General features: G+C 50.2%; 1 protein-coding gene across 9 annotated transcripts in view; it reads left to right on the top strand.

Annotated features, from left to right (window-relative positions):
* Positions 1-5683, top strand: part of LOC135912552 (sperm-specific sodium:proton exchanger-like) — a 270794-nt gene extending 265111 nt beyond the window's left edge. For all 9 annotated transcript variants that reach the window (XM_070533980.1, XM_070533982.1, XM_065445019.1 and 6 more), the window contains 2 exons: positions 1956-2144; positions 5429-5683. In XM_070533980.1, the coding sequence (XP_070390081.1) occupies positions 1956-2144; positions 5429-5464 (225 nt within the window). In that variant the 3' untranslated portion in view covers positions 5465-5683. The remainder of the gene's footprint in view (positions 1-1955; positions 2145-5428) is intronic.
* Positions 5684-14660: the final 8977 nt, after the last annotated feature.

Raw genomic sequence — 14660 nt, 5'->3', positions numbered from 1 at the left:
GCGATGGAGTCTCCCGAACCGGCTTCTTGCGTGAAAGGTAGGTAAACTCTGAGAGCAAACTATGTGAAATATGTTCTTATAGTGTTTGTATAACTAAATGGAGCGTAATAGAATGAAGCCTCAATGCAGCGATCGCGCAGATTCGCAGCGACCGACTGCGCGTCTGCATGCTTGTCCGCGCACTGTTTCGCTTTCTGCACGCGCGCGTTTTCGCACCGTGCCATGAGCTTTAGGCCGCGGAATATAAGCATTTGACAGTATACAGGCAACCATTGTTGCGTGAGCGCTATCAGAGCTGTTCAAAAATAATTTCATTGTAGAGACTTCGACGCCTACAGGGACTGTGATGTGCCGTCGCGACGATGCAATCTTTTTTTTTTCTTCTAAATTCTTTTACCTTTGACCTTCGACCTTCGAGTTGCGTCGCACTGTATGTTTATCGGCGTTCTCAGCGTGAAATTTCCCGCTGCTCCTTTTTTTGTAATCCAGTGCATTAATTCATAACACAAACATGACCATATGCCATGCTTTCTTTAAATGTGCTTCTTACCGCTGCCTTTCCACTCTACTGAACTTGGCAGTATCTATAGTATCGAGAAGTTCATAGACCAAACCGTCATGACATTAGTCGGGCAGCGGACTCAGGCGAGCGTCTCAGTGCGCGTTTTCAGAACATCGCAGACCGGGCGCCGTAGCAGAAATCTTCCTCGCGTCTGTGCTTGCTGCATACCCGAGTTGTAGCCGATGACTGCCGGTTTTATGTTTCGCGAGCCAAGCTTCACACAGCTTCTTGTCCTGCGGCTACGTGTGAATAAGGCCGACACCGGCCTCCGTTACGTGCGTCCGGCCCTGCGGCACCGAGCAGTAGCCTACCATTTTTTTTTAATTTTTTTTTTAATATTTGGGGTTTTACGTGCCAAAACCACTTTCTGATTATGAGGCACGCCGTAGTGGAGGACTCCGGAAATTTTGACCACCTGGGGTTCTTTAACGTGCACCTAAATCTAAGCACACGGGTGTTTTCGCATTTCGCCCCCATCGAAATGCGGCCGCCGTGGCCGGGATTCGATCCCGCGACCTCGTGCTCAGCAGCCCAACACCATAGCCACTGAGCAACCACGGCGGGTAGTAGCCTACCATGTTGCGCGCCTTCAAAGGCAGCCACTACCTATTGTAGTGCTTTCAGGCGTTGTAAAGGAGACACTCGAAGCGGGAAAATTTCGCCACTAAATGAAAACCGCAGCGTACGAGGGAATTTAAACTCGTTTTCAGCTCGCTTCGGCGCGCCCGAAGCAGCCGACGCGGCCGCAATGTCCACGTGATCCCTCCTAGCACGTCACGCCGACGGTGGCGCCAGCTTTTCCAGTGGTGGAGCTCGAGGCCAATAAGCAGCTGCGCTTGCCTCTGCTAGACACTCACGAGGTGAGATGCCTCCTGGAGACAGAGCTGTTCGTTGGAATGAGAAGCGAAGGTTGCGGTGTACTACAGAGACTGTTTCTAGGTGGCTTTGCTATGGCGCAGCGACTACGCGCCCTGCATCGGACGCGGTGAGCGTCGAGCAACGCAGCGTTCGGCGCGACAACGAAATGTGCGCCTGAGCAAGCGCCGCACGCCTGAGCCGACGCCGACGACACCGGCTTTTCTGCGACACGAGCTCCTTAACGCTGTCGCGTTAAAATAAAGGCTAGTATGCTTCGCATCCTAGGCTTAACCTTAGCTAAGCCACAGCCAGTTTTTTTTTCGTCATTCCATCATCTTGGCACGTCATTGTCACACAGTCGTCGTCATTCCATCATTGTCATGGGCGACCGATAGAGGGGGCATGTGAAAACGCCCGTTAGCCACGGTCCGGAGCCTTCCCTATACATACGGCGTCTCCCATATAACCCTCTGTCTACTTTGGGCAACTTAACCCCACGACTAAAATCTGTACGCGGGACCGTTCTATGCTTCAGGGTGAGGTGTACAGCCGGCCGTGTCCCGTGATGGTGATCATCGCCAACGAGCAGTACACGCTGCCCGAGGAAGTGGACTGGGTGTTGCGCGAGCAGCGACGCGGCGACGACAATAACGAGCAGCGCGCCGCCGCAGCCGCTCCCTCCGCCGGCTTCCCGAACTTCGACGAGATGACCTATGTGTCCAGGGTGAGCACTAACTGCAGCTATGGCGCGAGTTGGCCAAAGTGAGCACAGTCAAACCTCGATATAACGGACGCTCACATATTATGAAACATCTGGCACGATAAAGAAAATAAAAAACTTGACTGTATGGTTATGTTTTTCACCTACAGCGCTAGTTTTTTCAAGCACATTACAACCAAATCTCAATATAATGAAAACGCATATAATAGAATACCGGATACAGTGAACCAAATGGAAACTTTGCTGATCACGCTCTACTTTAGCTAGTTCTGCCGGTGTAACAAAACTGAAAGTGTCATGTACTACTATCATGCACAGAGATGTAAAAATAAGCAAATGCCACGTAGCAGGGCAGAACAAAGGTAATGCTGTTTGCCGTCGCTTGGAGATAATGAGATTATTTTTTGCGTTCCGTCTAAATACATAATCAGTCTTAAATAATTAATCAACTACTCCAATAAAATAACTAGGTGAAAAGTGTCAATGAGAAAATCGTAGAACAGCATGAAAAGCTCCTGATACAGCTTTCTGTTGCTCAATACATGCTATACATTAAAGTCTTTTTGTCATAACACGACAATTTGCTTTTTTGCAATGATTTACGTACAGGAAAAAAAGTCGCAGTTTCCGCCGAAAGGCAAAGCACCGATTGTTTAGTAAATTATAAGACAGCTATACGAAGTAAGGACAGTAGTTTTTTTCGGCCGTTTAGACTTTGAAGCATTCACTTACTAACTGAATTACCAACCATTGTGTCAGCGCGCACAAGAAAACATGAACACATAACGCCTTCAAAGCGCTGGTGCGAGCAAGCGCGGCAGCAGCAGCGAGCGAAGTGACCCTCGTGCCGTTTGTCGCTTTAACGCAACAGCGGCTAGAACACAGCGCGCACAAAGGTATGAGCCGTCTGCAGATCGCTTTCAAGATACGGCGCACGCGACCGCACGCGGCTGTACAAAGTACGAACTTGTTGGCGGAGTCGAAGCTGCCCTCCCGCGTTGCCTCCCAGCTTTCCTCCATATATGGCGCGCGAGATTGAGCCGCGATCGTCAGTTCCTCTTGCACCCGGTCGCGAAATGCGCAGTTGCGGCGGGAGCACTACGCCACCGCCCTCTCCTTCTCCTTGACATAAAAACTGTTACAGCGCAAACACGTGCAACCACAAAGTATAAGGGACAGGACACAAGCGCTGACTGTCAACTGTCAAAGCGCAAACACATGCAACCACAAAGTATAAGGGACAGGACACAAGCGCTGACTGTCAACTTGTTGACAGTTGACAGTCAGCGCTTGTGTCCAGTCCCTTATATGCAAACACATGCAACCACAAAGTATAAGGGACAGGACGCAAGCGCTGACTGTCAACTTGTTGACAGTTGACAGTCAGCGCTTGTGTCCTGTCCCTTATACTTTGTGGTTGCATGTGTTTGCGCGGTAAGTTTTTATGTCATGTATGCACCAACTCGCCCAGAAAGAAGCTATCCTTGACTATCCTTCTATGACTATCCTTCTCCCCCCACGGTATCTTGCTCGACGGAAGACGGCGCATTTGCTTTCCGCTTTCTACTTCGCACGCGCCACATTGAGCCGCGATCGTCGGCTTACCTCGCGTGATTTTACTCGCCCATACAGCATACAACGCGTGGCGGAGGTGTTCATGCCCCTGGACTTTATACGTAACATCACAGTGACGGCGAAAATACGCCTGGGGTGTCCATATAATTGCTATTGCAATAAAAAGAAGGCTTACGAAATACATGCTCTCGTTGTATTGAAGTTTACCTGCCACCAAAACACCGAAGCATCGACTTGTAACCACTAAAAAAGAGAGTCGCACCTACGCCCGAAAGACGAAGCATCGATTGCGATAGCAGATTGATAGACAGCCATAATAATTAAGGATAGCAGTTTTATCGGCCGTATCAACTTGTAAACACTCGCTTGCCAACTAAATTAACAAGCATGGTGTCAGCTCGCACAGGCAAGCATGCGCACATCACACTCGATGTCCGCGGACATTGGCTGTCAAAACAATGGCAGCAGAGAGTGAAGAGACCTTCGTACTGTCTTTCGTTTCAACACAAACTGAGCGGCGAGAACACAGCAAACGCAAAACTGCGAGCCGTCGGCCCACCTAGACTGTACCTTCAAAGCCGATCGCTTTCAAAAAAGCCCGCGCCCGCACCATACGCAGTTGCTGCCGAAGTAAAACGCCCCCTACCGTTCCTCTCCTCCCCCGGTGCCATGCGCGACGGAAGGCGGCGCGCTTCCTCCCTGCTTTTCTCCCTTGTGCGCGCGAGAATGAGCCACCATCGTGAGCTTACCCTTGCACTCTTTCACTGTGCACACGCAGTACAGGGCGCGAGGCGATGGTTTTATCACCCCTGATCTTTATACGGAACACCACGATGACGGCGACTGCACAAGTGTGCCTGGAGTGTCCATATAATTCCTATCGCAATAAAAAGTACGCACCTACAGGCTTTGTAAAAAGTTGCGAAGCCTTTGCGTAGGTGACAAATCCCATCGATTGTACCCAGTGTGGCCTCCCGGTTCGGGCGACGGAGGTTACGGCCCAACCATACAGGTTTCCTACAAAAGTTACTAGAGGGGACTCCGGCGCTGGGATCGTTCAATTACTAGGGTGCCTCGACGTCTTCCTGGCGCGCCGCTGCGGGCAAGGAGGACATCGATGCGCCCTATCAGCTACAATGAGAATGATGGGTAGTTCGCGGATATGTCTGATCTTCGTCCTTGTGGCTGCTCACGTTGTTGTGGATTTGTAATTCCTACGCTTCATCTCTGTAACTTTCCGAGTAATCAGCCTTTCACAAACCAGTGAAGGTAAATAGCGTCCGCGCACCTGCACAATCGCTGCGCATTGTTGCATTTATGATGCAATATCCTGTTGAAAAATGTCCAATTTGCAATGTCACAAAGTTGTTTGAAGACGGAAGGACCAAGTTTAGGCAAATCTACCTGTGTGCTAACCATCATTCGCACCCTGCCTGAACCGTCATGCTTGCAGCTCCCAAACACGCTAAGCCACAGTCCCTTCTACGTGATTTTTGCATAAAAGTGTGTGGTCCCCAGGGGACCTGAGATAAATGATGTGACTGTGCTAGCTGCTCATATTGCTGATATTCGGGTCGTCCGACATGTCCTGAAGATAGGATTCGATGACGAAGCGGCGCGGTGGATTCGCAACTTTTCGCAAATATTGTAGAAAAAAAGAAAGCTAATGTGAAAGTCTGATAAATCTGCATGTCCTCTGTTTCCTTTTCTAGGCCCCCGGTGCGAAGAAAACTGCCGAGCCTGAGTGAAACATTCGTGGAGCCGGAAGATATATATATGAGCCTACAGTGACGTGCGGCGTGTAGTTTTCGGATATATGGTGTGCTGTCTCCCTAATTGTTTCACTCGTACCAGTTAGCACACACATCTGTATAAAGAAATCTTACGTAAGCATGACTTGCATTGGTGTACGACGAGTCCCAGCTGCAGTGTTGTCACTTCTTAATAAAGATACCCTTTTCTCCGAGCACCCTGCGACAGCCGTCAAATGATTAAGCATAAGCAATTCGAGGCCATTACGCTACTTCCTAATATCGAAACTTCATGTATATGTATAGCTACTGCGGACGTCAGAATTTGTGCCGTAACTGGAAATGTAATTGTTGATCAGCGAAGTTCGAATACACATGGTAATGAACAAACTTAATAAATATGTGCACATCCCATCAGCTGTGCGAATCGGTGTAGGCGAAGTTTTATTTGGTGTTTGCGAAGAACGTTGTTCTTGTTCAGGGACCTTTTGCAACTATTGGCACGCATTTCTCACTGCAAAACGCCTCGCTCAACGTGAACGTGCAGCGAACCTACACGAATCCCACGCATGACGACGAAGGTGTGACGATAGTGGTATGACACTGGAACGACGACGACGAAATAACGATGACGATGACGACGCGCTGATGACGATGTAATGACGTAGAAGGCATTACAATGACGATGGCATGACAATGGGATGACGACGCTGGAACAACTGCGACTGTGTACGACGATATAATGACGATGACTGTGTGACGACGACGGTATGGCGATAATGATATGCACGATAGTATGACGGTGACGGCATGATCACGATGGAATGACCAGCAAGACGTCATCATGACGTACAATTGGATGACAATGCTGGGGTGATGACTCATCTGACGACGACGGCATACTGACAATGGGATGACGAAGCAGGAATGACGATGGTATGAGGAAAATGGCATGACGAAGCTGAAATAATCACGACAGGGCACGTATAATCTTCGTATATAGATATTCATAAATGTATCCAGCAAGGATACCAGAAGGAGCGCCAGACCCCGGGGAAGGGGCAACGAAAGCTGTATAGTGCTTCCACATATTAAAAAAAAACTTCGACTAAAGTTAGCTTAAAGAAAAGCAACCAACCAATTAAGATACCGACCATGGTGGGGGATAAATAATTGACTGGCATTATGACCTGATAACATATGGCAAGCACCTCGTGGTGAAATAAAAGCCACGTGATAGAATGACGGGGAGGTATACCTTTAAATGTATCGCACTTTTCAAGATCACAACGTTTCCGATTAATCATGTGGCACTAAATGTGGCTGCTAAGTATATATACATGAAAAATGAGAAATCGTTTTTCTCGACAGCCACTGCACTAAATTTGATGAGGATTGTTGCATTTAAAACACAAAGTTAAAATCTAGTTACTATCGCTGGCGAATATTCAAATTAGACCATCATTTTTTTAAATGACAGGTGTTGCAAATTGCGAATTTTCAGAAAGCGACAGTATCAAGCTTACAACTCTGTAACTGAGAAATGAACAAGGATATGACAATTATGTATATTGCACTAATAGCACTTTTAAAGCGTACATAATTGATGTATTATACATGACGCTCAAGATGGGCACTACTATGTGAGTAAGACCTTGTAAACAATTTAGCGAATTCACGTAAGATTGATACAAATTGATAAATCAATTTTGTCCGCGTTTGATGCTCTAACGGGTGCCGTTTAGAGTACCGAAATATCTGTTCTTGGTGCAGAGCTACGAATTTGTAAACTTCATGCTTTTATTTTTTCAGACCTACCAATTTTTGAAAACTTCAATAAAAAAATTAAGGCCTTAAACCAAAATTGTGCTTCCAACCGTCGTTATAGTTTAACTAATGCCTTTGGTTTAACTTTTTCTCTCAAACACAACAAATATTAAAATCGGTCCAGTCCAAAAGCGTTTCTGCGTATTCCATGTATTTGAATAGGCAGCATCGGAGCAGGGCCAGAGCTAAAGCTCTGAAGGGCTCATCACCAGGCCACATAGCAAATTTTGGTTATACGCCTCAAGCTGTTACGTGCCCTCTAGGGGGCGTTCTACCACAAGATTTTTTTCTAATTAGTTCGTTATTAGCAGAGATAGAAAGGAAGTGTCGCGAACCCACGATTTCAGGAGGCGAGCTTCACTGCCAACGTCGAAACTCTCGCCGCGAGCGAAATTCCTTTCCTGCGTTCTCCCATATCGAAACCGGAGAATCGAGTCACGTACACGTCACGATCCCCACCTTCCTTTTTTTTTTAATCGCGTTTTCTTCTTCGCTGCGCGGTGACGGTTTCGCGCGCGAACTGTTCTGTTTGTTTCGTTTCGCCCTCTGCACGATCTTGCTAGCTGTGCACGAGAAGACCTGCGTTGTTGTCTGGCTGCTTCTGCGAAACGAATCCCTCAGTGCGCGCACGCTTGGAGAGGCTGGCGTGGCTCATGAATCCTTACCACGATGCATCGCGTCGTTGTACCGCTGGCACCAGACTAGCAGTATGATAACAGCGCCACACGAACACTGCGATAGACGCGAAATTATCCAACGGCATGATCGCGCTGACACACGGTAGAGAATGACATAGTTTCGTTCTCTGCGCGCGTGAGTGCACGGCGTGAGAACAAGCAGAAGAAACGGAAGTGCATCTCACTTGCTACGGTACGAACTAAAACAAAGACACGCAGACATTCGGTTTGTAGGTTTTGTTATTTCTCTTAACTTTAATTCCTCCACTGAAGCAACATAGCGAACAAATAAAATCTCAATCACCCCGGCAGCTTGAGGAGGTCGCGCGACCATTTGGGACTGGCGGCCAAAGAACCACTGAAGGCGACCGATGTTCACACCGGCAAGCCCGGCTGAGCACGACCTACAAGGCGCATTCCCGGACGGATATTATCGTTCTCAGCGAGAACTATGTAGGGATCTATGCAGTTCGCGCGCACATGAGTGAGTGGGTGAGTGAGTCAACAAACTTTATTGGGTCCAGCAAAGCGCGATAAAACACGCACCCGGCTAATCCCACGACGGGACTGACAGATCTAGCCTGCCGGCTCGATCGCGGGCGCGCTGGATGGCCAGGATTTCGTCCTCAAAGACGGGACTTCGCAGGAGCGCGTCCCACTCTTCCTTGGTGAAATTCGGGCCCAGCGACCCGCACTCCCAGAGCATATGAGGCAAAATAGCAACCTCACCACAGGCCATGGTACGCAAGAACAATTCGGATAAATCTAGGGATATAGGCTGTTAAGGGACGCCGGATTTGATTAGGAGTTCGTTAGCAAGAGTATGAGCTTGACCGCCTGCGGCCTGCTTAGCTTGGAGTGAGTCGGCGGGAATACCCTTCTCCCCAACTAAAAGAATTTAGTAAGTTCATTGTGCGTGATTCATTGTCTCTGTGTTCTGTGTCATTGTCTCTGTGTCCAGCGAGAGAGTCGCCCGATCCGAGGGCAGCGCGGTCGGTAAAGCCACGCGCAGCCTCGTGGGCAGACTCGTTGAGGTTCAGAGGAACCCCTCAATCGCCCCGCCGTGGGCAGGGAACCAAAGGATGGAGTGTATGGAGGTGTCGCGGTGTTTGGCACCTTTCAGAATTTCAATTATCTGCCGGGCTACCCGGCCTTTCTGGAATGCCCTGACGGCCACTTTCGAATCGTTTTGCATGGCGAGTGCAATGACCACTTGTTAAGCCACCTCGGAGTTCGTCGTCCGGACGGACGCACAATTGATTACTTTGCCAGCATGTCCACGACGGAAACCGCAAAAGCCTTGCCGTCTCGGTATGCTGCTGCGTCCACGAAGCTTGCTTCGATCTTGTCCTTGTTTATTTGCTTCAGTATATTCAATGTTCTTGCCTTGCGACGACCTGCGTTGTGAACGTGCATGATGAACGTTGCGGGGCAAAGGGGCGACCATGATCTTCTGCCCTATTTCTTTTGGGATATGGGTGTTTTCAGCCAAGTTCTTGGTGAGTGCGAGTCCGATCTCCTCGAGGATACGCCTGCCGGCCAGCGTGGTGGACAGCCGAGTTAGCTGGGCCCTTCCTGAGCCTCGGCTATCTCATCCATGGTGTTGTGTATGCCGAGCCGAAGGAGGTCCTCGGCATGCGTTCTGACGGGAAGCCCGAGGGCTCCCTTGACCAATTTTCTGATGAAGGCATTAAGCTTTTCCCTCTCTGCTCTGAGCCAGTTGTGCATGGTCGCGGTGTAGGTGAAGTGACACAGCACAAAGGCGTTGATGAGCCGAAGCAGCTTGTCCTCCTTGAGGCCACGATGTCTGTTCGTGACCCTTCTCGCCAGTTTCGCGTTCCGGCAACAGCCGAGGATTTTGATCCGAGCTAAGAGGAAGACGTCATCACTGTGCTGACGTGCCCTGTCGTGGTGTCAGCTGTGGCAGCTCGGAAGGCCCCGAAGAAAAAGCGATGCTAGTGCGTGCGTCCGTGCCTCCGTTCACGTTAAGTGGCCGGCCATAGCCGCCTCCTGCCCGAACTGCGCGCGCATGATGAGAAGTATGATACGGTGTATAGTAATCGGTGCATAATTTTTTCTCCATTGTTTTGCTGCTGTTTAGCTTCTGGCGAATGCTATACCGTGTACATTCGAGATGTTGCTGGAACCGCTGCTCACCACCGCATCACGAGGCAGGACACCAATTACATTCCTGCAATCTGCCATGGTGGCGTGGACTTTGTATTTGGTGCGACGCAGGAGGACGCTGGATTAAACCCCTGCTAACATAACTTTTGGCATGCAGCTGATTGGTTTAGCAGTTTTGAGACTACGGTCGCGCGACTGAAAAATCCTGCCAAAGTGGCTGATCTGACCTAACCTATGGACAAAGTTTCTTGGAGCACGAGAATATCTATTTTTTTTTTATTTAGCTAAGTTGCTAATGACCCGGTTCTGCCTTAAATCCCTTTGGCAGCAATGGGGCGAGGCGGAGCTGACGTCAACCGCGTCGCTTTCATCTTTCCTCGCGGGAGAAGTTCAAGCTGCCTACTACCAGTCCTCACGGCAAGGGGTCAGCAGTCCTGTGGAATTTGGAAGGCTGTCAGTGGATTCGTCGTGGTGCTCTGAGCCCTCGGATTCCTCAGTTCGGCGCGCTGAAGGGGGTCGGGAGTTTCGGGGAACTTTGAAGGTCGTCACTGCATGTTTGGAGCCCAGCACAAGGGTAACCACTTCAGAAGAACGCAGAGGGGGGGGGGAGGAGAGGGGAACGCAGATGGGGGGGGAAGAGCGCCCGTCGCCTCGATGATAGGCACGTAGCGTAGCACAATAGTAGCTCCTCGAAGGGAGAGAAAGGACCCACGGGGTCGTTTGAAGGAATGCCAAATTGCCCAAACCTGTTTGGCGGTGTACAAAAGCATGGTTTCCTTGAATCACCGCAGTCAGAACTGGCTCTGAAGTGGACGTTGGCTCGTTCTCCGTGTGCGGCTTGCTTCGCGGAGTAAACGTACGATCACAAGAAAACGCGGCGAGCCATGCGAATTATGCACGGTTCAGCCAGTGTCCGCCAGGCGGCGACTCCGCTCGATCTCTCGGCCATATTCGAGGATCCGACATAGTAGTAGGGTGTCTAGATATCTAGACACCATAATAGTAGCACACGCTTGCAGCTGCGAGCTTCTGTGGGGCTGGTTGTACGAGACTCGGTGAGTAAAGCATGCTTTGTCAGTTCTGCGTTTGATCTGTCTTGTTTCAGGTTGCCGAAGGGGAACAGCCCTTCAACGCATTTAACGTAACAAAATGATTGACCGCTTTTGCTAGCGAAACAAAGAAAAACTCAGTGTCATTCCACTGCGTGAAGAAAGATGACCAGCGAAGCTGTGTATGTGAGCCCCTTAGTGGCGAACTGCACCTCATTTGCGGGTCGGCCCGGCATTGCACTATCTTCGGCATCTGCGCACGTATGGGGAGTGCTTAACGCCTGCCTCACCTCCGCCGCGGGTCGGCCCGGCATTGCACTATCTTCGGGATTTTGCATCTCCATACGGACACCGATCCCTTAAAGGGCCACTCACCAGGTCTGGCCATTTCGAGCTGACAAGCGCAGAGCGTACAATGGGCGCTAACAATCGTGTTCCCAAAGAATTACATCGCTACGCGCCGCGGAAAGGTCTGAAATTTCAATCCGAATGCCGTTTTCCCTTCTCCTCCCGGTGACAGCGCTCCAAAGCGGACGGTGACGAACTCGTGTCCCTGCGCCTACGTACTCGTTTCCGCAGTGTGAAGTCGCTCGCGGTGACATGCGACTTCGAGAATTATTCAAGGCAACACCTGTTATTTGTGTGATCTGTTGCTTGAATTTACGAATCGAAGCTTAGAGAAATAATAAAACACACAAACGGAATGGCATGCGTGTTTTTGTTTTCACACCGAAGCAAGAGAGGTGTACTTCCGCTTCGTCTGCTTGTTCAAACGGTCGTGTAGTCTCGTGCGCAGGTACCAAAACGATGCCATTTTCTACCGTGTTCTAGCGCGTGATCTCGTATCGTCAAATTACAATGCTATCATAACTAGGTTGTGTGCAAGACGTACTTTACGGTTTTTCTACGTATTTTAGCTTGAGAAATTCAATTAATTCAGTAGCTTCCTTGCGCCCCATGGAAGGCCTGGGTATGGCTGGTTCAAAAATCTTTTTGCCGAAACGACGTCCACCGCTAGACGCCGACGCCGTATTTTCTGCGACACGGGTTCTTTAACGCTGTCCCATTAAATCAGCTTTCAAGTACGTGCGCGCACTGAACCGCAGAACGCAGCATCTCGCGGCATCGACATCATGGAAGGATTGTAAACAACCGAGAAAACGCCAGGTCACGAGTTTGCGCTGCCGTCGGTGCGGGCCCTGCGAACAAGTTTCCCGCCGCTCCAATCGCCCCGGCATATTTTTGACTGCGATAGCAGTTATATGCACCCTCCAGGCGCATTTCTGCCGTCACCGTGAGATTCCGTATAAAGTCCAAGGGCAATAAAATCGTCGTCGCGCGCTGTATGTGCAAGTGAAAGCTTGCGAGGGTGAGCCGGCGAATGCGGGGGCCGGTCGAGGGAGAAGGGTCGATCTTCTCCTGCGGCAGCTAGGGTGCCTCGATGTCCTCCACGCCCGCCGCTCCGTACAGACTGGAGAGACCATGGAGGAAGGAAGAAAAAAAAGAGGAGGGAGTACACGGCCACGCGACTGAAGCCGAAATCTGCTGGGACTGTGGTGGCCCAACACGCGATCGCACGTCAAAGTGTGCGGTTGGTTTTAGTGTTCCAGCTCTGCAGGCAGAACCGCGGCAGGGCAGCTGAAGAAGCGCGCACCGAGTAAAAGCTACTGGTATGGACACTGGAAACCAAATGTCTCAGTAAATCTCGATTCTTGCTCCGTGACCTCGACGCAAGACGTCACGTGTTGGGCCCCCACTGTGGCTTCACGGAGTTTTAGCTTGCCAAGGCTGGCTGCGTGACGTAATGCTCCCTCCTATATTTTCCTTCCTCCATGCTGGAGACCACCGCGGCGTTTACTACGGCGTCCGCTAATCGCGTGCCCAACGCCGTAGTACACGCCTTTGTTTGCAGAGTGCGCGTCGTTCCAGTATCTTTGTATGCGCTGTGGTTTTGACGTTTCCTTCGCATTGAAGCGATGGATGCACTAAGGTCAATTCGCTTGCTGTTGCCGCGATTCCTCACTCCAGCATTTTGACAGCGAGTTCCCGCGCTCATCTAGCGACATGTGTTTGCCTGTGCGCGCGTGACACCATGCTCGTCAATTTAGTTAAAACACGTTGGCGGGCTAATTGGTTTGGATCTATGGTAGAATGTGTAAGCGCGACTGAGCAAGGACGTAGAAAGGAGCAGACACACAGACAGCGCCGTCTCTGTTTCTTTCTACGTCCTCGTTGAGTCACGCTTACATATTCTATCATTGTTCATTTAGTTAGTAAGCGCATGTTTACAAGTGTACACGGCTGCTAAAACTGCTATCCTTACTTCGCACAGCTATTAACCAATTTGCTATCGCAATCGGTGCTTGGCCTTTCAGGCGAAACTGCGACTTTCTTTTTCGCCTCTGACGGCAGCACAAAAATCAGCTAAAATTCGTTTCCGACACGAAATAACTCCGAGTAAGGTGACCTAGAAAGTGTGCATGCTATAAAACGTTGCGCGCAATAGTAAATCGTTGGCGTGGTTTTGACTCGCAGGCGGTCAGTGTAGCCGCCGCTGCAATCGTCTCTGCGAAGAGGCTCGCCTAGCTAACGTGTTTTCTCATCGTTACCAACGGCGTCGGGAAAACTAATTGTATTGTCACTTATGAGCGGCGTAAATGTGCAGACGTTGATTGTGTTTACGAATATAGGTGCTTTACTACGAGCTGCGGACGGATCGCGAGGGCCGTCGTCCTCAGATCCGACGTCCGGCGAGCTAGGCCGTTGGCTGGGCCTGTATACCGTTCCCTACCGATCGCCAGCTCGCCTGGCTTGCTCGTTCGCTACCGTCGGCGTCGATAAGCGGAAACGGTCCGAGTTCGTGCGCGCCGCTGGACGTTTGCTTGTTTCATTTCGAGCGTGCCTGGTATAAACAAAACCCGCTGAGCTTAGAGCAAGCAGTCCGATGATCTCCCACGAAGACTACATACCACTAAGCCTGATGCCATACTGATGCTGTGCCGACTTTTACCCGGCCTTGTGGCCTGCTCCGTAATATGCTTCATTCCCAAAGCACCTTCGACGAATGGTTCGTACTGCTTGGAACGGTGCGTATGCGTATTGATAGTTGTCGCTGGCCGCACTTTCCGAGTCGCTGCTTTGCAGTGGACCCGATCAATAGTGGTTGGCCACCTCTACGGCGGTGACTCCCGCATGCAGGAAATAGTCACCGCTGGAGGACGAAAACGAGGACAGCGATGATAGCGAGGACATCGCAAAGCACGTGCAGGCGTTGCAGACCAACGCGTGTCGGCGAGCACGCTGGCGTGCGCACGTCACAGCTTTTGGCGATCACGTTTCCAGCTGGGTCTACTTTAGAGTGTACTAGAATACGTTAGTCTAGTACACTCTAGTCTACATTCCTTTTTTCTTTTTTTGCTCATCTCGTTGTTTGCTGAAACCGAAACTTGGACTGGTCGCTACAAACAAAACTCCAAATAATTACCTGTCGCGCTCTGAAGCAAATGTCTCGTG

This window comes from Dermacentor albipictus, chromosome 2 (genome assembly GCF_038994185.2).
Source record: "Dermacentor albipictus isolate Rhodes 1998 colony chromosome 2, USDA_Dalb.pri_finalv2, whole genome shotgun sequence".
NCBI classification, from domain to species: domain Eukaryota; kingdom Metazoa; phylum Arthropoda; class Arachnida; order Ixodida; family Ixodidae; genus Dermacentor; species Dermacentor albipictus.
This window is presented reverse-complemented; position numbering and strand designations above follow the sequence as displayed.